Source organism: Harpia harpyja, chromosome 23 (assembly GCF_026419915.1).
Source record: "Harpia harpyja isolate bHarHar1 chromosome 23, bHarHar1 primary haplotype, whole genome shotgun sequence".
NCBI classification, from domain to species: Eukaryota; Metazoa; Chordata; class Aves; order Accipitriformes; family Accipitridae; genus Harpia; species Harpia harpyja.
Genome location: NC_068962.1, coordinates 12936042 through 12958185, shown reverse-complemented (window position 1 = coordinate 12958185; position 22144 = coordinate 12936042). Strand labels below are relative to the sequence as shown.

At 37.5% G+C, this 22144-nt stretch overlaps 1 protein-coding gene across 2 annotated transcripts in view; it reads left to right on the top strand.

Annotated features, from left to right (window-relative positions):
• Positions 1-22144, top strand: part of ZDHHC17 (zinc finger DHHC-type palmitoyltransferase 17) — a 77067-nt gene that overhangs the window by 25362 nt on the left and 29561 nt on the right. For both annotated transcript variants that reach the window (XR_008233065.1, XM_052774213.1), the window contains exons 3-7: positions 2863-2985; positions 9274-9351; positions 10580-10724; positions 17141-17205; positions 18530-18692. Coding sequence is in view for 1 of the 2 variants with exons in the window: in XM_052774213.1 (XP_052630173.1) it covers positions 2863-2985; positions 9274-9351; positions 10580-10724; positions 17141-17205; positions 18530-18692 (574 nt within the window). In the remaining variant the exon portion in view is untranslated. The remainder of the gene's footprint in view (positions 1-2862; positions 2986-9273; positions 9352-10579; positions 10725-17140; positions 17206-18529; positions 18693-22144) is intronic.

Below are 22144 nucleotides of genomic sequence, written 5' to 3'. Positions count from 1 at the left end.
CAGTGCTGCTTGGTTATACCTATCTTGGTAGCATGGTCTAACAAAAACTTGGCTAGGTATCAGAGTTTACTTTCAAGGAGGTTCATTCTGTGTTGTGTATTTAACTTGATAGGACACTCATCTAAATCATTTGTACGGTTTACCATAGGTGACCAATAGTAATGTTGTGGTTTAACCCTGGTAGGCAGCTGAGCCCCACGCAGCTGCTCGCTCGCTCCCTTCCAGTGTGATGGGGAAATGAATCAGAAGGGTAAAAGTGAGAACTCATGGGTTGAGATAAAGACAGTTTAATAGGGAAAGCAAAAGCCACCGCACACACAAACAAAGCAAAACAAGGAATTCATTCACTGCTTCCCATCAGCAGGCAGGTGTTCAGCCATCTCCAGGGCAGCAAGGCACCATCATGTGTAATGGTGACTTGGAAGGACAAATGCCATGATGCCAAATTTCCTCCTTCATCCCCCAGCTTTTATTGCTGGGGGCACAGTGTTATCTGAAATGGGATATCTCTTTTGATCAGTTGGGGTCAGCTGTCACAGTTGAGTCCACTCTCAGCTTCTTCCCCACTCCCAGCCTACTTGCTGGTGGGGCAGCGTGAGAAACAGAAAAGGCCTTGGTGCTGTGTAAGCACTGCTCAGCAATAGCTAAAATATTGGTGTGTTATCAAAAGTGTTTTGCTCACAAATCCAAAACGTAGCCTCATAGGAGCCACTATGGAGAAAATTAACTTGATCCCAGCCAAAACAGGTACGTGTAAGGAAAATCCTAATCCATTGCACGAAAGGTTTACATGATTGCTTCTTATACTTCACAGAAGTTAGCGTTCTTGTGTTCTTTGTATCCTTCTAATAGAATATTTTATTAATATAATTCCTGCTTGTTGTGTAGTACTACTTATTTAAGCAGGATGAGAGTCAGCTAAATTCAGCCATAGGCAGTACAGTTTTTTTTAGCTGGTGATAGTTATACCTAATAGCGGGGCTTTAGGTGAATTTCTTACATTATGGCTTCAGTTGTTTAAACGTAGGCAGCAGGTTTGTCTACGGTAGGAAGGGTTGTCATAACAGTTGACTGGAGTAGAACAGCTTGTCAACAAAAGGGTGTTTTGCTATTCTATATGAATCACTTTCCAGGTTACCTCCAGATGTTGTAATATGCTAGTGTGATATTGTACTGCAGTAAGATTAGAATTTGCTGTCTTGCTTTCAGAAGTCTTTCTTTCTCCCATCTCTTCTACTGTCTCTTCTCACTCCTTGTTCTTGGCTGACCTGCCTTTAGTAGTTGTAACCTGTTTCAGTGGCCCTTCCAGCTGGGGTGGTGGAAAGTCAGGAATGGTATGTGTTTAGCCATTTGAGCGAGCACTCGTCAGGCCACACTGCTGATCTAGACTGGGACTTGGAGATAGTGTGCCTCAAGATTGGCCAGACTCAGAATCTTATCAGTTTTCCTGGCAGTTATGTGTGTCTGAGTATGTTTCTCTTGTCTAGCTGGCTGCGTATTTTTAAGTCTTCATAAACCAAACTGCTTTTCTCCCCCGCTGCCCCCAGCTGATTAAAAACAAAGCTTTGTCATCAAGATTGTTCATGACTGCTGCTTTTTTACTCAGTCTGAGGGACCAAATTCTACAGGCTTGTTGCAAATTGGTATGTATTGCATGCAATAGTCTTTGTTCTGATCTTTTGTGAAGATTATAGGTATGACAGCAATTTCTAGCATTTTTCATAATTTCTAGCGCAACTTTCCCAGAAAATTGACAACAACATAATGTAAGTAGGCTTTTGTGTCTAGTACTTCTTTTTTAATAGTGTCCAACTAATTTATGTGCTTCAAACCTGTGGTAGGCTGGGAGAGCATTCCTGAGGTTTGTTGACTTGAATCATTTGAGGCTTCACTATGGGAGCACTGTCCAGATTGAGGATCCATTGAAATATATGAATGAAAAAGTAAGAATGCTAACTACCCCAGAAAAAAGGTCTCTGCATCAGTTACGTAAGCTGATCAAGTGGAGCAAAAGCGCCTTAAGTTGTCTAAGGCTGTCTCTTCTGCAGAAAGTAGAACATAGAAGCAGCATAAGGAAAACTTACTTAGAGTCCCACTTTGAGAGACTGTTAAAATTCTGCTCTAGCAGAAGTTGGATGTCACAAGGCATTGATCTTGATTTCAAGGTGTGCCCACGTATCAATCTCCTCTTGAGACTTGAGAAATCCCTATGGGTTGTACAGATATTGAGATGTAATCTTTACTTGCCTCTCTGCATTGTTTTTATTGCCACTAAAAATAGGTGGTAAACCAGTGTAAGCATCAAGACAAACATTATTTAATGGTGGAGTTAGTCATACATTAGATGCCCAAGTGATGTTTATGCTTCCTGATTTGTTTCAACTTTTAAAATATATGTAGATTTTTTTTTTTTTTCAAATGAAGATAGCTCACATTTAAGAGTCATCTTTAACGAAAGAATTAATTTCATATTGAAGATACTGTCAAATCAGTTGGCTAAGCTCTTTTGGTTGTCAAGAGACGGAAAGGAAGGAGAACAGAGGTGCGAGAAACAAATGTAGTGGAGTTCCTGGGAAGAGTTTTATTTATACTTGGTATACTACTGATTGATATTTTGCCTTGCTCTGCTGTATGGTTTGCTGCGGAGACAGGTTTTCCGTAAAATCTTGAATTGATTAATATGACTTCTGCCAGTGGAAACTTGTTGCAAGAGATCTGTAATCATACAGAAACAGAAAGTAAAGTTTCTTCTTAATTTCTCTTCTGTTTAAACTTTTGTATTGTGACTGTAAGTCTGGCGTTTGCCAAATGCATTTTTATCTAAGGTAACAACTTTGAAAAAATCTTGTTTTCTTCTTCAAGGTATGGAATATACGAACGATGTAGAGAGTTGGTGGAAGCAGGTTATGATGTACGACAACCAGACAAAGAAAACGTAACGCTTCTCCACTGGGCTGCAATCAACAACAGGATAGATCTGGTGAAGTATGTATTACACTTTGTTAAACATAAACTAATCATGTCCTTAAAAATGTTGATTTCTTTTTTTTTTAAGGTGTTAAATAATCTTAAGTCTCTTAAAATCTCAATTTTTGGTCTTGAAATTTGGGAGAGGGGGAAGAAGTTAGAAGACCTAATTTGCATTTTGGCAGCAATGTTTTGGTGACAGTTAACAGAAATAAAACCCGCTATATGTCCAGAAGTCAAGCTCAGACTCTCCTCAGATGAGATAAACCCGTGGAACAGCCATTCAGCTGTGCATGCAATTTCTTTATACTATGGTATACTTGTTGAAATACCAAATTTCTTTTTCGAGGGGGGGAAGTTTGATGCTAGATGGTAGTGAATGTTTTTGAATGAGCAAGATTAATATGATGCAAGGGGCAATTCCTACTTCATTCAGCATTTCAAGGAGTTCTAACTTAAATAACTTCTTTGTATTTTAAAAACACAGCTGTTACAAAAGGTAACACTGCAGCACTTCTTGCAAGTAATAAAAAATCTTTAATAGTGGGAGCTGTGGGTTTTTTTGCTTTTCAGTTTATAAAATCTGGAGCGTAATACTTGGGACTAGGTTTTAAAACCTATTATAATCTTTCAGCACACGGATAGCTTAAATCCTGAAGGGATAATTCTTAGTACTTGCTGTTCTACAAACATAAGTGTGTATAGAACATGTTGTTTTTTCTCTACCAGTAACAAAACAATGAATTAAGTACATGCAATTAAATCTAAATACACAAAATATTATTGAATCAGCAGGTTTCTAGAATATTTGGCATAAACTGCACATCTTCAATCAGTCCACTTTTCAAAACCGTTCTTTCTAATGTGTCTACTTACACATAAGAACAAATGCAAAACATCTTTATTTAAGCACGTTCTCCCCATGTATGTCCATCACCAGCACCTTCCTCGGACCAGATTTTGAGTTTCTAGAAGATCTCAGGTTCACATTTCTCATCCTGTATTTAAAGGACTTTGAGTTCTGATGCAGGTCTCTTAAAAGAAGGTTAAATAGATAAAGATAGGTATATAGATAAAGATTTAGATCTGATGAGAAGGACTTTGGGGTCCTGGTGGACAGGAAGCTGACTGTGAAGCAGCAATGCAGCCTTGCGGCAAAAAAGGTCAATGGTATACTGGGCCTCATTAGCAAAAGTATTGCCAGCATGTTGATGGAGGTGATCCTTCCTCTCTAGTCAGCTGTTGCAGCTGGACATCTGTGTGAAGTTGTGGGTTCCCCTTTGCAAGAAAGATATGAACTTACTGCGGAGAGTCCAGTACAGTGTCGCAAAGATGATAAAGGGACTGGAACATCTGACATGAGGAGGGGAGAGCTTGGACTTCTTAGCCTACAGAAGAGAAGGCTTGTCTTGTCAATGTATATAAGATCCTCCTTGAGGATCTTATCAATGTATCTAAGTACCTGAGATACCTGGTAATAGATAATACCTGGAATCTTATCAATGTATGTAAATACCTGATGGGATCGAGTAAAGGAGACAGAGCCAGACTTTTCTCAGTAGTGCAGAGGGCACAAATTAAAACACACATGAAATTCCATCTGAACATCAGGAAACACTTATTTTACTGTGTGGGTGACTGAGCGCTGGCACAGGATGCTCAGAGAGGTTGTGAACTCTCCACCCATGAAGATATTCAAAACCCCACTGGACACGATCCTAGGCAGCATGATCTAGATGCTTTGATCAGGGATGGTTAGACTAGATATATCTCCAAAAGTCCCTTCCAAACTAAACAATTCTGTGAAGTAATTCAGTGTTTCTGAAAGAAATTTTTATTATATGCAATAGATAGCACAACAGGTTTTATGTCTTTGTTGTGGGTAGAAGTTTATCATGGAAATCATAATTGTGCATTTGGTATCTTCCTTTCATTATAAGATAGGTAACCAATGTGCTTTCTGGCACACTGAAAGAGAGCCCCTTGCAAAAGTGATGCAGGACCCTGGTTTACCTAAATAATGTTTTTTGTGAAAGTGCATTTTAGACTCTATTGTTTTCTTCCTTTTCATTCCATTTTCCCTCTGGGTTGTGCTGAGTCTTTATGGCTAGCATCTTACAGCTTGCTGTGAAACAGCTGAAATGCATAAAATTTTTCAGATAGCTGTTTTTCTTTAAGAAAAGTACAGCATCTAAAAACAGTTGTTATATTTTGAGCTCACTTTTTATCCATCTTGAATGCATAATGAATTATGTGCAATGAATTGTTCATCTTTTGAGCTGTTGGAAGACATATTTGTATTTCAGATATTCCATCTCATTTGGTATGTCTTTATAAGGTCTGAAAAGTGAGTGGCATTGAGACAACTATCATCATTTAAAAACATCAGTATGTCATGAGGCATTTGAAAACATAGGCCTATATTGTGGATGTTTCTTTATTAACTTATGTATAGTTTCTGTATTAGCTTCTCAGTGCAGTGAATCTACCTCTGTGATACTTGATTATGACTTAATGCTTTAGTTCACTAGCATTTTATATATTCTACAGCTTTTTCTTAAAAAAACAAAACAAAACAAACCAACAAAACCAAAGCAAACAAAAAAACCACTGCCCCAGAATATTTGTTTGGGACTTTCTGCCATTCACAGAGTAAAACTGGACCAAATTTTAAATTCCCCATGAGTCCTCTTTTGAAGCTAAGTTTGTGAAAGAAGTACTTTAACATGTGAGTATTTCGTGGTGTATTTTACCATTTTTTTCCTCCTCCAAGTGTGTTGCTAACAATTTCCTGCTATAGCAATTATATTGGACACAGAGGTGGTTCAAAATCAAAATGTCAGATTCAGATAGATGGAAGTCTGTGCTTAAATCTCTATCTGAATTTCCAGTTAGTTCTTTATTATATGTTAGGGAGATCTCTCCACCTATATTTGAGTGCTGGAAACTTGTTCTGAGAATTTTAAATCAACATAACTTCAGTTGTATCAGCCATATCTCTTTCAAGTTATTTTAGTGTGAGCCCTGACAATTGAATGTTCTTAAATCTAATATGTCTGATTCTTCCTTTTTCCTCAACAGTATGTCAAAGGTCTTGTCCCTTCTTGATACATCTCTACCACTGTGACATACTGCATTGCATTTTTTTCCTGCTATCTACTAGAGTGCATGTGACTACTAATGTGTTTAACTATTTAAAATTCATTCCTCCTGATGCAGTTCTTACACTTCAAGTTCCTCTGTCTTTAGGAGGTCTTGATTTATTTTACTTTATATCACCCAGCATATTGTGTGCTCTCTCACTCTCTCTTTTGTGAGACACTGGTTTATTCTATTTCCTTAGAATGAGATTGTTCTGTGTTTTTTCTTTCTGTTTGATGGGCATATCTTTCCCCAAGTCTCTGCTGTTCATGCCTATTCTGTGCAATGGATAATTTCATTAAATATGTTAGCTAGTAGGCTTGATATCACAGAGTCTAAGTGTAAGTGGTCTGCTCTCATGATACCAGATCTCAGTGTCATGCTTACTGGGTATTGACTATATAAGGTCTTCCCAATGAAGTAGGTTAGCAGCTCATCTGTGAAGAGTGCAGGCTTATAATTAGACTTCTTTTATTTTTAGTATTTCCTCATCCTGTCTATTGTGAGACTTGAGATTCAGTGTAGATAACAGTGAAACCCATTGATATTTTATAAGGAAAACTACGGAACCATTTATTATTTCTGTAGGATCAGGGATAAGTGTTAGACATCCAAAACATAATTCTTTTTTCATCATGACACTGATCTATTGGTCTGTCCAACTCAATTTTGTAAAAATGCAAAAATTTGCCATATCTCTACAGTTACCTACTGCCAGCTTTTCCCTATTCCCTGTGTCAAACTTTCTCCAGACAAGGATTTCTCTTCTACTTTTCCTCCTTCTAGCAACAGTGACTGCGTGCACTTTGATCCCACAAGCACTGAATGCTAGCTGGGGCAGTTTTCAAATGCCTGGCAAAGACTTAGTGATCCTACTGTGGAGATGAGTGGAAGTATTTTCTTCCTAAGGCAACCTCTTATCATATCGGCTTGCTTTGAATGTAAGTAGATTGCTCAAATAGGACTTGCACACCAGGCACCTTCTAGCGTGGAAGCTTAGATGACTTACTGAGAGTAGAATCACCCAGTTTGTCCTTTTTCCAGGGACGTTCTCAACATGCACAAAATTCCTTCTGCAAGGTCTACCTAGGCAAGGAGATTAAGTTCTCAGTCTGGTTTTGCAGAGAAATCTCGCCATTTATGTGTACTGAAACGGAAATGCAGTGATAATTCTCAACTTAGCCTAAGAACACGCTTAAGGAAACATAAAACATTATATTTCAATGTGCCATCTGGCAGGAGATCGCCGCCTTGTCTTTTCTGAGTTGTCAAACTGCAAGTTCTTCCTTCTAAATAAAACGTACTAACCAGTAGGCAGTGCTGCTGCTCAGTAGAATCTGAATATATTGTGTTTCTGCGGGGACCAGTGTTTGAATGAAGACAATCTGTTTAATGTTCACCTCCCCATGAGTGGCTGTCACATCAGTGAGATAGATCCAAGCTTTGACTGTGAATTTCTCTGTGCTGTCTTTTATTTAGACAAGATTTCCTTCGGAACTCCTTCCCAAGGGGGACTAAATAGCTTCTCAGTGTCTTTTTCAAATTTGTTCTTTGGTAGCTGATACTTTGCTTCACAATAAAAAAATTGTTGTTGTCGTCCCTTTACCTTATATACACCTTGTCTTTTCACCTACATGGCACCAAGACTTTCACAAAATTTCTTTGGTTTTTCCACTGAGAAATCTCAAAGCTTAACTGTAGCAGAGATGTTGCATTTCTGTTCCTTTGGTGTTGGAGACCAGTGGAGTGGACTGTCCCACATCAATCAGAGCAGATCTTGTTTGTCATACAAACCAGAGTTTGTATGACTTTGGAAAGTCTGCTGAAATACTTCATTGTGTCTGATGGCTCTAAAGCAACTGTATAAAAGGACTTTTCCTTTAGATGTTTTTAGTGTGGACATGTACAGCTAATGCATTTTTCAGTTTCTGTTCCTAATGGTAACTTTTGGGCTGTTTTTGAAGTTTCACTCTGAATCAATAAGCACGAAAGAAATAGAAGGTAGTTACTCACAGTAATGTTTTTCGAATTGTTCTGTTTGTTGCCCTTCTTCTTGCCATGTCATGAAACACTTAAAGGAAATTGAGGTGCCAGAAACTCAGTGCTGAGGATTTGAAGGACAGTTTGTGTGGGCGGGAGCGCAGCATTCATATATACTTGACAAGTATTTTGAAAGCAAAAAGTCTGCAGGCACAGGTACTCGAAATGTGCAAGCACTTAGGAATCTATGGCTAGATAGTACTTTTCAAAGGTCTGTCAGTAATAACTTTTTTTTCATTGGCTTACACACTAGTGAATGAAGAACTAGAAGCCTTCTGGGAAGGCTTGTTTTTTAAAAACATTAATTTCTTTGTAAGGTGTGCATTTTCTTTCACAAAGGAGAAGTAATATTGCCAGTTCAGTATCCCATATAAAACAGCAAGGAAAACAGTTCACAGAAACGGTACAAATGACTATGAATATGAATCGCTGCAGTTAAATAAGGGTAACTTGTTTTGTTCCTACAGGTAGCTTGTCTTTTTATAACTGTTCTTGAGGGAAAACTAATTTCTAGCCCATCATTTAGAATTTTTTTTTAAATACTCAGATGTGTTTGTCCTTTGATTAGTAACAATTGAGAAGTATGTAAAAATCTTAGTACTTGATTAAATGCGTAACTTAAGCATGAGCTCTTGGAACAGTGACTTCAGCAGGGCCATTCCAGTGATAATACATGCTGCAAGTTGAATTGTATATAATTTTGCCATTTAGCCAAAATTCTCTAAATATGCTGGTCTTCTAGCAGCATATTATTTTACCATTAATTCTGCATTCTTTTTAATGCAGCAACCCCTAAATATTTCAGAAGAATCCATTTGATTAAATACTTCTGAGGTAGCACAGTTTGTACTAATATATATAGCAATTATTCTGTTTTACTTTAGAACCAAACTAGCAAATAGCGGCATGTTTAAAACAGAGTAGGAAGCATCCCTACTCTCCCAGCCCACACCAGAAAGGCAAAAAATTGAATGTATATGCATGACCTCTAAAAAGGAAGGCAAGGAAAGGTTCTGGTCTTCTGGTCTGTAACTGCCTGTTTTGCATAACATCAAACATGCTTACTGTGTGTCCTTTATATTTAACCAAGGCAAGCAATAATGTTTACTATTTCTGTTATTCCAGATACTATATATCAAAAGGTGCTATCGTTGATCAGCTTGGAGGAGATTTAAATTCTACTCCACTTCACTGGGCAACAAGGTGGGGAAAAGTCTTCTGGAATTTTGTTTTCCTGTGGTTTTTTTGCTTAACTTGGAATCTGCTACCGACTGATTTATGAAATTGCTGTATTTTATGGCAATACTTTGTACAAGAATTAATTCAGTCATTGGTAACTGGGCACACTGTGAATGTGGTATGTTTGAGCTACAGGAGCTTTCAGCATATAGTTCAGTTTCTGTCTTACCTCTTTCTGATGTAGAGGAAGATGATTGCTATGATAGGAAAAGGAGTAAAGTAAAATTAGAGTCTATAGTCACCTTGGTTTACTCTTACTTTGAAGATCTTATTTTTGTCAGTCTTCTGAAGTTCAGCAACATTTGTGCAGATGGGGCTTGGGATGATTTTGTGTGACATTGTCCTTGCAGTGTTCTATTACATGTGTGAATTTTTTTAAAGATGCACTTAAAATCAGATTTATGCTGTAGAAGATGCTCCGAGAATGGTGAATGGCTGCGAAAATTGAAGAGAGCCTTTGAGTAGTAGCTGCTCCTTCAGACAACCGCCTAGAAATAGGCGTGAATGGAACACTGTCCATATTAATGTTTTAAACTGTAGACTGCAAAAGGAGACTTAGAAAATCAGCTTTTGGAACATTTAATGTATCAAAATAATTTGTTTACTGAAGATGAGGAGTTGCTTCCTGGCACCCTGTAGACAGGCACCCTGTCTACAAGAAGGATATGCCTATGCTCATTATGCCAAAAAGATGCTTAAGCTTTTAATGTAGAGTGGAGGAAGTGTAGACCTTCAGTTTTCCTTTTTTTCTATCTATTTTTATTTCACTGCTGTTTTTAATAGTAGAAAGATAAACCATATGCCCCACAAAAAGTGAGAGTATATAGCCAGTCTGACATCTCTTAAAATAGCAGGTTTCATATGTGGATTGGAAGAAGTCACAGTAGACTAGATTTCTAAACTAGTAACTTGGGTTTTGTTGTTGACTGGCTTTTTGTTATACGACATGCTTAAGCGAATTGCATGGGATGAGTGCATTGGCTGCACAGAATTTGCTCATATGAATGAGTTTGCTTACTCAGTTGCAGAATCAGGTCATGACAGTTGTTGTTTTCAAAGTATGAGTCAAAGTGTGGAAGCTCTGGTAGTGTGATAAACTGCTAAACATATTTGTCGTATTCAAATATTCACATTTTAATATTTTTTCTGTATATAGTTATTCAGTTTGGTTTTTGTGTTTTGTTACATTTAGACAGGGCCACTTATCCATGGTTGTACAGCTGATGAAATATGGGGCAGATCCGTCGCTAATTGATGGAGAAGGATGTAGCTGTATTCATTTGGCTGCCCAGTTTGGACATACTTCGATTGTTGCTTACCTGATAGCAAAGGGACAGGTAAATTTTAAGTAATACCATATTTAAATATAATCTACTCAAAATCAGAGTAGGAAAACAATTGAAACCTATACCTATCATTTGGGAAATGCAGAATATTTGCCTGACTAAACATAAAAATAACTCAAATTCTTTTATTGTAGATTACAGTATTGACGTGCCACCTGCTAACTTAATTTTCTCTAACAGTAGTCTGAATACTTTGGCTTTAATTCATACCTGCCTAGTGTAGTATATGGAAATTCCAGGACTTATTCTTTTACCATTCTTTATTTCTAATGAATTTAATCTTTAAATGTTAAGAGTGATAATGATAGCAAATATTTAGAATTCTTCACAGAATCATCAGGTTATACGTGGGTAAAGAATCTAATGACAAAGAGCTGTCATAGGTCATCTCTTTTTTACACCTCAGTCCACAACTTTTATTTATTGCTGTTACTAATTACATACATGTGTAAATAAAAAAACCCAAACCAACCCAAAACCTTCTTGCTAGCCTCTTGCATTACTACTGGATCTGTAAAGTGTATATATAGCATGTGTATTCATTACTGTTCTCATTGTCTCCCATCCTTCATTCTGTATGATCAAAAACATATTTACCTTTTTGCTACTCACCCTGCATTATAATTTGTAGATTTACTCAGCCACAGATATGTGCCTGAAGCACAAATTTGACTTACTTTGTAAACCATATAGACAAGTCAAAGCCTGCTTCTCATTTTACAGTCTTGCTAATGCTGTTCACACTTCTGTATTCTGCTTATTCTTTCAAATAGCAAGTGGGATATGATCCAATCAATGGTCAGGTAGAACACGACTACAAAATCAGTGGGTTTGGTCTGTGTAAAACAAATACTAAATTTACTGCAGAAAATGGTTTGTGCCTATACATGTAAAAAAATAAACTACTGCTCCATGCAGTATTCTGTTTGTATCTGAGAACTGTTTGGTAAAGCAGTATTTGGTGTATCAAAGAGTAAGCTAGGCACAAGAAGAGGCTGATCATCTATAATTGCGATTTTGTAAGAGAGAATGAAGAGAAATACTTTTTCATCAGGAGCAAGTTTTGTATTTTGTTCACAAATTATGTGTAATTGTATGTGGATTTTATGTTACTAGAAAAATCTTGCATATGTTACACAAGTGTGAACTTGTTTAAAGCATAGCATTAGTGAAGTATAAATGGCCTTTAAAATGTTCTACTATGAGTATGTAATCTCCCTGTAAATGTTTGTTTTCATGTTTATATACACAGACTTCTCCTATTTATCTGAGCATGTAATACTTCAGTCCAAAAGAAGCTGTGCGTCTTTACATGTGTACATACATAAATGCACAAAACTTGCTTTAAAATTTAAAACTTACCATCTTGGAAACAGCTCTGCTTATCAATAGCTTTTTAAAAGGATGATTCTTATTAAATCCCCTAAATGTTACCAAGTGCGCTTTTGGCATCCGTTCTGTGCTGTAAGTTCAAATTACTTTTAACAGTAATTTTTGGAAGCACTTCAAAAAGTTCAACTTTAAAATTATGTACTAATTTGTACATTTAAACTATAGTATGTTTAAAATACAGTAATATCAATAGCATTGTAATAACAATCCCTAAACTTATAGTTTTCTAGCCATACTATGTACAACTACAGAAGCTACATGGTTTCTGTAGAAGCTATGGGAAATACATGATTCCACTTTTTATTCTCCTTTAATGAGTACATATGAGGTCATTAATCCCTTTTTTACTTTGTACCTCCTTTGTGATGCCATGATTTTGGTTTGGAAACTTGAACTGCTTTTGCTTATGTGGGCTTACCCTATATACTACTTGCAAATTGTTTTTGCCTATTGTCTTTACACAGATGAGGTTCTCTTATATCCAAAGAATAGGCTTGCCCTTGTTCTGAACCTAATTGTAGTATCTGTGTGGTAAATGACAACTAAATAAGTGTCAAAATACAGGTCAGTGTAGGCTGTTGTGCTTTGTTAGTTCTGATCCTGATGCCATTGTGGACCTGCATGATCAGAGGAGAGCTAGCTTTCAAAACTGTGTAGAGAACTGACAGGTAGATTAAGAAGTTGCTCCTGATTGCTTCTTGTCCCTTTTTGAGACAGAGCTGGAACCTAACTTCAGTGTTGCTGCTTCACTCTCTTCCTGGGCTGCAGCAGCCAACGGTAAAATTTCTAATTTGAGGCTCGAGTCCAGTCCTCTAGCTACTGGAGTGTATTGTAGGGGAAGAACTCTTGGCCAGATGCCCTCTAACCTTGGTTGGAAGTGAACCCACTTTCATGCCAGCAAGTGCTACTTGGCCAAGAGGCAGCAGCGGCTGATAGCTGTTGCTTTTTATTTAGTCATGTCTCTTACTGAGTTTTGAGAGATTAATACCTGACTGTATCATAACTTGCTCATGTTGTTTGTGTCAGTAGGTTGCCTGGGTCAAAATCAAGCCTGGGACAAGCACACGATCTAAATATAATCAGATAGCAAGTAACAGAATCTGTAGCACAGTTCAAGTTTAGGTAAGATCATTATTATAAAAAAAAATACAAGAAAAAAACCAAACCTGAATAGAGCTTGAAGGCACTTAATAATGTTCAAAATTGATATTTGTACTACTTGACTGCTTGACGCTGTGCTTACACTACTTAAAATGCCAAAGGCATATCAGGGCCTAGCATACACAAACATGTCACCCCGTAATAAGATATGGATACGGTATATCGGATGGTTGAATAATGTGTTCTCATCCTGTGGCATGTGTGAGAACTTAATTCAGTCACAGGTAATGAGTGACTATAAAGTTGCTAGTAGGGTAAAATCACGTTGTAAGAAATATTCTGGAGCTAAAATGATACTTTAACTATTTCACACTCATAGTTTAACTATCACTTTCATAGTTTAACTATCACTTATTCATCAAGTATGTTTTTTTTTTTTTTTATTCTCAAGAGTTGCAATTTTATGTGTCAACCAATGTCCCAAGCTATATAGGGCTGCCTTCTGGGCTATGGTCTAGGAGTAGTTGGCATCTAGGTTGAGAGATGCCACTGTGGTACCAGCAGCCTTGGTTGCTTTGGTGCTGCAGTCCGTGAGCAGTGCTCCTAAGCACTGTTACTGCTGGTGCTGTGGATCATATTCTCTACCGGGCTCAGGTCAGTGTAAGACACTGAACCAAGTCTTTATTTCCTAGACTCAACCTGCAGCACATTACTTACAGAATTATAAGTCTGGTCGTGTTTCTTCCTCATGATTGTCAAAACTGATTCTGCATTTGATGGGCTAGAGTATTTCAGAATAGAGTGTTTGTTTTTTGAAAGAACAAGGTAGGTTCAGTTCTGTGTGTTACCTTGCTTGATGAGCTGCCTGTCAATCCACACTTGCTTCATTCCACAAGAATCCTACAAAATTTCTGCTTCCAGTGGATAACTAGCACGTGTCCTAAATTAGGAAATGTTTTCAGCCTTACATCTCCCTTCCTGATAAATCTTTTTTACTATATGCTTTTAAATATGTCATCTCTTTAGAAGCCCGTTTCCCTTTCCCTGGGCAGCAGTCCATGTGAAAGAGATCTTTTCCTTATGGAGAACAGAATTCTGAACAAGGGTGTGATGAGTCTTTCTATGAAGGTCTGTGTTTTGCGAAACAACCAGTAATGGTTCTAAAGAGGATCAAATTCCTGGTCCCTTTCTGTGCAATTTAACACACTTCTAAGTGGAATCTCTTGATGCTTTTTGTGCTTTTGAAAAGGCCGTATTGTATCACAGCACTGGTTTGGCCATTGCTTGTTAAATGTCCTGGTAAACCTAAATGCTGTACTGATCTTTAGCTGCTATTCAGAATCCTACTTTGTCAGCTATATTGCTTTCAGAAAGTACTGTTAAGTAGCAGAATAGTTGCTACAGCTCCTTTACATGCAGGAAGCTCTTTCTCCCCTATATTTTTGCCTTTCCAAAAGCTTTTTGTGGAATCTTACATTAGTGTCCTAGGATTAAGTCTGGTTATCTTTGCAAATGTAAAGCTGTTCTCTTTTGGAACCAGAGTTGTTCTATTTCAGAAACAAGTGAAAAATTTGCCTGTTGTAGTTCACAGAGTTCACACTCGAATACATGCAGGGGGTAGCAGTATGTACAATTTTTGATCCTTGTGTTCACTTATTGTTGAAATCTTTGGTTCTTGCAGTACTCTTACTGTGTCCTAACAGCATAGGTATATGCCTTCATGAGTATTATCAGATTGACCTGTCACTGAATGTTAAACAAGAAATTAATGCTAAAATGCCTGTTGGTACACATCAGAACAGAAGAACAGTCTCCTAATACATACCTGTTGCTGAAAGTTTACTTTTTTTGCCTCAGCCCTTTGGTAAAAAGCAGCAACAAAGAAACTCCATTGTGAAATGTCCCACTCATCGTGTGGTTGTGGTAATGATCTGGCAAAATAACAAAGAATTTTTGATGAGAGGTTTGTTAGAGCATGTGTCTGTTATCCACAACTATGTCATCTTTGTTGGGTCTGTATAACAGTATGTAAGTCAATCTTAGTTGCTTTGCCTCTTGTTAAAGTTCCTTTGAAAAGGGATCTGCCTCAGCCCACGATGTAGCTTAATATGAGCAATAGCAGTAGCCTGACTAGGTAATTTATGTGCAGGGAATAGTCTGGAGCTCATGGCTGCTTTTTTTTTGTTGTTGTTTTTCTTTTAGCTGAGTGTCACCTAGTGTGCAAAGTGTACTTTTGATTTGTCAGGTAGAATCACTGAAGAAATCATTTTACTTACGTCCGGGCAATCAGGTCCCTGCTGTCACAAAGAATTGCTTTTCTATGTGAAATCTAAAGATGAAAGAGTGATTGTTCATGTTACAGTAATTTGTACAATCTTCAAAATATGTTGTTCACACAGTGAGACCTGTGAATCAAAGTCGTGCTTCTCAAGGATGAATGAACTTGAGGTTAGGCTGCAGTTCTAATTTTCTTCACGACCTCAACAACGGGAGGTTAAAAGGAGTGTCAATGGTTGCAAAGTCCTAGTAGGCTCAAAAGGATCTAATCTACACAAGTACTGTGGGCAAACAGGCTTGGATCCCGGTCTCAATGCATGTAACTCTTTTCTGAACAAACAATACAATAAAGTTCTCTTTCCTCTCCATCAACTATTTTTTAAATTTTGGCTTTTTTTTTTTTTTTTTTAATTAAACAACAGAATAAAACCTCAGAAATGTAAAGTTATCTGCAGGCTAGAGGTGCTTTAAAAGCAATTATTTGGAAGAACTAAATTGGATTTTCTGGAAAATTTTTGCCTGGGTCATGCTAGCACCACTGTGAGTGGATCCCAGGCTGCTGGGCATTTGGCAGACTACTGAAGCAGAGAAGAAAGTTCTGGGAGTGATAAAGCAACATCAGCCACTTTTTGGGTCTGTCAGTAGTTTCTGTAGCAAAAAGACGTATTGAAACACTTTCAACCTAATTTTCCTAGTGAGGACTGAGTGGAGTAGCGTAGGTGATACTGACATAGCTCTATTGCCTCCTAAGGAAAACTGTTCAGGTCTTGCATTAAGTTAGCTTAGAGTAATTTTGTTAGTAGTGGTCTGTGGAACTTACCCAAATGTGCGTGAGAATCTAATATGCCTCGATGTATTTAGGGAATTACCAACTTCTGTGTTAGTGAGGCAGGGATCTATAACATCAAAAAATTCTGTAGGTATTAGATCCTTTCTGATGGATCTAAGAGAATTGTCTGGATGGTGCTGTTTTGTCATTCTGTGGCTATGTTCTGTTAAATGTAAATTTTTTTTTTTTTTTTTTTTTATTTTTAGCCATCATTCAGTCACCACTTGATTATAAATCAGTTTTGTTTCTGGGTAGGTTGTCTTTATTAATGGCTTTTGTTTAAACTTAAAAATTTTTTGGCATCCATTAACTTGCTATCCAGATGTGTAAATACCTTTGGAACTGAGTGAACTAAGGCAAATTGCTTTGCAAGTGGAAGAATAGATGCAGCTGGCATTCAGTAGGATGTAGGATTCAGGCTATGTTATTTATGTTAATTTATCAAGTATTTTATTAAATATTGGCGCATTATTTTAGTTTTCTCCTGCTTTTTAGTGCAATAGTACACCATCTCTATATGTCTTTTATGTTGAAGACTAGTCATTTCTATCTTACTATTAGTCTTATACAGCATGACTGTTCCCTAGTTTCCAAAATAGATTGGAATGGTTATATTTTTGCAATGGTGGTGTTAATGTCTGTTTCCATTTTTTAAATACTACTTTATTATGCACTGAAAGCTTGCTAGCTTTTTTCCAATTCAGTTGGTTAGTCTTAAAATACTGCTTCTCATTGCAAACCTTGTATCTACTAGATCTTGAGCATGATTACTTATGTCACCAACTTTTTTTTTCTTTTCCTTTTTTAGGATGTAGATATGATGGATCAAAATGGAATGACACCTTTAATGTGGGCAGCTTACAGAACGCATAGGTAATATCTCACTGCAGTTTTGACTTTCTGTTGATGTTAACTAAGCAGCATATAGTAGTGACTGGTTTTGATGTTTTGAAAGTTTTTTCTCATTTAACTTGTCAGTGTTCTTTCCACAATTGCCACTTTATCTTTCTTCATTTATGATTGTTGTGTGTTAACCCCAGTAAGCAGCTCAGCCCCATGCAGCCACTTGCTCACTCCTGCTCAGCGGGATGGGGAGGAGGAGAATCAGGAGGGTAAAAGTGAGAGAACTCGTGGGTTGAGATAAAGACAGTTTAATAGATAAAGCAAAACCCATGCACCCAAGCAAAGTAGAGTAAGGAATTCATTCACTGCTTCCCATCGCAGGCAGGTGTTCAGCCATTTCCAGGACAGCAGGGCTCTATCACCTGTAACGGTTACTTGGGAAGGCAGATGCCATAACTCCAAATGTCCTCCCTTCCTCCTCCTTTCCCCCAGCTTTTATTGCCTAGCATGCCATTATTTGGTGCAGAATTTCCTTTTGGTCACTTGGGGTCAGCTGCAGGACAGCGTGAGAAATGGAAAAGGCCTTGATGCTGTGTAAGCACTGCTCAGCAATAGCTAGAACATGGGTGTGTTATCAACACCATTTTGGTCACAAATCCAAAACACAGCACCATAGGAGCTACTATGAAGAAGATTAACTTGATCCCAGCCAAAACCAGTACAATGACCTCTTCAAGAGAGAAGGGGGTTATGCAGAAGTACTCAATAATATGAACTTCTAGTTTACAAAGTAAATCTTCCTATGGGGATGACTGGGAAAAGTTGGTGTAAAATAACACTTCTCCAAAGAGCAAATTTGTCTGAATTAGATTCCTGCTCGGAAGAGCCTATCTCCATTGATTGTTGAGAGGAACATAGACTAGCTTTAACAAATACCTACCATTATGAGCATTATCATCCTATTTTATTTTCATCTTTTGGAATGTAAAGTGGAAATATAACATGTTTTGAACTTTGATTATTATCTGCCAAGTATATAATCATGTGCATGCTTTTACAAATCTGTTAATACTGTTAGGTTTTGGTAAACGTGAAAATAGAATTGTATAATCAATGTTTCATGGCATCCCAGAACAAGCTGTCTTACTGAGCTCCTTTAAAAGTCAACAGAATTGTGGTTGCTGTTTGGGGTGAAAGAAGTCGAGCCATTCATAATCGTGGGCAAAAAATGTCACTTTGCTACTACATAGTGTTGCTGATCAATGGTCTTTGTAGAAATTGAACTCATTAACAATTAAGTTGGTATGTATTTGAGTTCATCTTCTGTAGATCTAACAAGAATTTTCTTTTCTAGTGTGGATCCAACCCGATTACTACTTACATTTAATGTTTCTGTTAATCTTGGAGACAAATATCACAAAAACACAGCATTGCATTGGGCTGTGCTAGCAGGAAATACTACAGTTATTAGCCTTCTGTTAGAAGCTGGAGCTAATGTTGATGCTCAAAATATAAAGGTAAACACTTGGTCTGTTTTTACTGTAAGTGGTTTGAGGCAGAAATAACAGAGCCTATGATAAATCTCAAGAATAGATTATTATTATGGGTATGGTGGGATCATGAAGATGAAGCAAAAGCCATGCCACTAATGTTTACTTTGGGAATCAGTTTTTCTTAACAGTGATGCATAACCACTAAATCTGCACCTTCAAAAGCACTCATGTAAATAATTTACCAACGGTTATGTGCAAATATATGGGAGTGGGGTGTGCAATTAGACTGCCTGCGTGAAGACCTGTGCATTTGGATGCAAAACTGGAAATCTGACTGGATGTCTTCTAGTTAAGTTCTGGGGTGACTGTCTGTTTGTTGGAGTGAGAAGTGAGACATTTCTGTCCTCTTCCAGAGAGATGATAAATGCTCTAGTGTATCTCCCAGTGGCAGTAAGGAAGTTGAAGGCCTAAAAATACCAGTAGGAATAAAATAAGAAAATGGGCTCTTTTTTGCATCAGAACTTTTAAGTTGCCTGATTACTCTCCCAGAACCTCTTAACAATGGAGCTAGGTTCAGCAGTAACAGAGCCCCTCCCTAGCATATGTTAGGCCGGCCAAGCAGCTGTTAGAATTTATGCCACAGACTTGGAGTCTATAAGAGCTTCTCCAGGAGTGGAAGGTGCACCTAGTGAATGTGGTTTTGTCCATTGCCTCCAGACTATTCTATATGTCAAATTAGATGCACTTTACCACCCAAGCTGTTTCTTCTGTGGTGTCAGAGAAGAATTCACTTTTAGAAAAAGAATTCTCTGCTCAAGTTCTATGCAAATATTTGTATTTTCCACTTAATGAGTGTTACAGATGGAGTGGTTACACTGGAAAATACAGCTGTAAATCTACATTTTATAAATATTTAACACTTAATTAAATTTATTTGACCTTTCACTATTTTTCCTACTGATTAAGATGGCCAGGGCCTATTTTGCTTGGCCACAAGTGATAGAAATATGCTAAAAAAATACATATATACACTTTCATTTTCTTGAACAGCATGGAACAGCCTTTTTAAGGGTGCAGTCAAATTTTGCTAGTAGCTTTCTCGGTCCTACATCCACAACAGAATATCAGAAATACTGATGATCATGAATGAAAACTCATTAGAAAACTCACATGGCTTTTCACGTGTTTAAAACAAATCAACTAGCCTCTTGCATGTACTGGTGTGAATATATAATAATTATTCCTGGTCTGTAAGGTCAGTCGTGTGGATGAATTATGCTTCTAGTATCGCTTCTTGTAAACGGTTGAAAAGCTTTTTTCTATGCCACCTAGTGTTAAAAATTAAAGCATTTTTGTGGAAAAAAAATCAGTGTGTTATACCCTGCTTCTCTTGGCAGACTGATTAGTGTGACTAGAGTTTTAAAGTCATCACCTTACCTATATTTCTGAACTCTTATGAAATCCATAATAAAAATTCATATGTTTGGCCAAATGAAAAAGTATCTGCTAGCCTGAAGCAGTTTATGGTCTCTCCTTCTTTATTGACAGACGGCAGCAGTCAGTAGAAAAATAGGTTTTTGAACCTGCTGGATCATGATATCTTTCCAGTCATGCCAGAAGATGTGTGCTTGGTTTCATTAACCACTGCCTGCCTTCTGCGGTGGAGTCTACGTTTCTTGCATGCCATCCCAAGTTTCTAGGATCTTCAGAGGATCAAAATCATTCTAGCAGTGGCAATTTTGCCATCCTGCCAGTGGCTTTATAACAGATACTGATTTGGGTGATAGTAAACATACAGGAAACATAAGAATTTGGTTGATTTTTTTATAGGTATATAGAAACTCAGTTTTGTGCTTCTCCTTTGACTGTTCAGCAAAAAAGTTTTCTTTGAGCCAAAACCTGGTGGTTAAGTGCCTGGCTCATGTTTCTTCAGAAATAACAGGAATCGTGAAAGGCTCCTTTCTTGATGCAGTCACTTCCAGATTTCTGCAGCACTATCTAGTGAGGTCCTTTTCTTAGCCCATGGAATTGACCAAGAATGGTGGTAAGACAGCTCAGGTTAAAGAAATACATTGGCTGAAAGCCATTCATCTTTTTCAAATTATGAAGTGGCTGAAACATTAGGTGCGAGCTTTGACCTTGTTGTTACCAGCTCTAGGCAGTCTGTGTTAGAAATGCGCATGCTGCTGGCTGCCTAGGTTTGGAACAAATTGGAACCAGTCATCTCAGTAAGGTGCTCTTTTTACTTTGCATGATAGTTTGAGAAGTATATGAACAATAGCACTCTTATTCTAGAATAAATCTTGATACAAGCAGTGGGGTTTGTCCTGGTTTGTGTTATTTATCCTCTTTATATTATGCTGTACAAGAAAATAATACTTTTCTTTTGGTAGTAAGATACTTTCTTTTTCCTTATTGAGAACTGGATTACAGTTGGAGTTGGAAGCTGCTTTTTAGTAGTCAAAATAGAGTGTTTTTTTTGTTTGTTTGGGTTTTTTTTGTTAAGGAAATTGTCTTGCCATACCAGTAGACAGATTGGGCAGATGAGGACAGGATTTCACAGAGAGTCAGCTTATCACTGGGGGGTTGGGGGGGAAACCTTTAAATTTTATTTAAATATAAGGAGAAGCTCCTTTTTTCTAGAGTGATAGAGACCTAGAAGAGCTTTTATGGTTTAAGGAAGAGTTTTGGTTTTGTTTTTTTTTTTTTAAATCTGTTAACAAATCATTGAATGAACTTTAGATGTAGTTTCTTGATTATGCAGTGTTATCTGTAGGCTTGTCTGTGGAAGTCTACATGTAAAGTTCCCTATGGTAATTACTCTTCAGATTATTTTTTCTATCTAAACACTTTAAATATATACTACTGAAGCCTTATTGCTTGCTGGCAAACTAAGTGTGTTACTAGATTAAGTTCCCTGATTTTTTTTTTTTTCTTTCTAAGCAAGTCAGCCATCCATCACCCCTGTGAATACAAGGAAAATATTAAAATGGCCAGATGATGAGAAGCGTAGTCAAAGACTTCTTTAAAGCTCCCTCAATCTTTTTATCTAGGCAGTTCCTAGGTGTCTCATGGCCCTCTAGTGGAAGGGATGCTCAGCTGGACCCCAAGACAACTTCAGGATTTACTTGGGAGATCAACTCCCAGAGGGGATTGCTTGTCCACAGGTAATCTTTACAGTCTGGATATATAAGGTGATATTAAAACAGCATCATCTCTGGAGTTTTCCAGATATTAGCAGTTCAAGGTGCTATTAAATTTGTGATGAAGCAGGCACCGTAGTTTGATTTCAGGCGTTTCTGTTGAGGATGGAGTTAACTTAATCTGTTTCTTAAATATCTGGCTAAACAGTTTTGAATCCAAGTTAAGTCAAAAGGTTATTCTTTTTTTTAACTGATTTTGCTAGTTAAACTTCTCGCACAGGAGCACAAGATCCTGTTAAGCAGCAAAAAGCTTCACTTCATAATCTGTAGTCT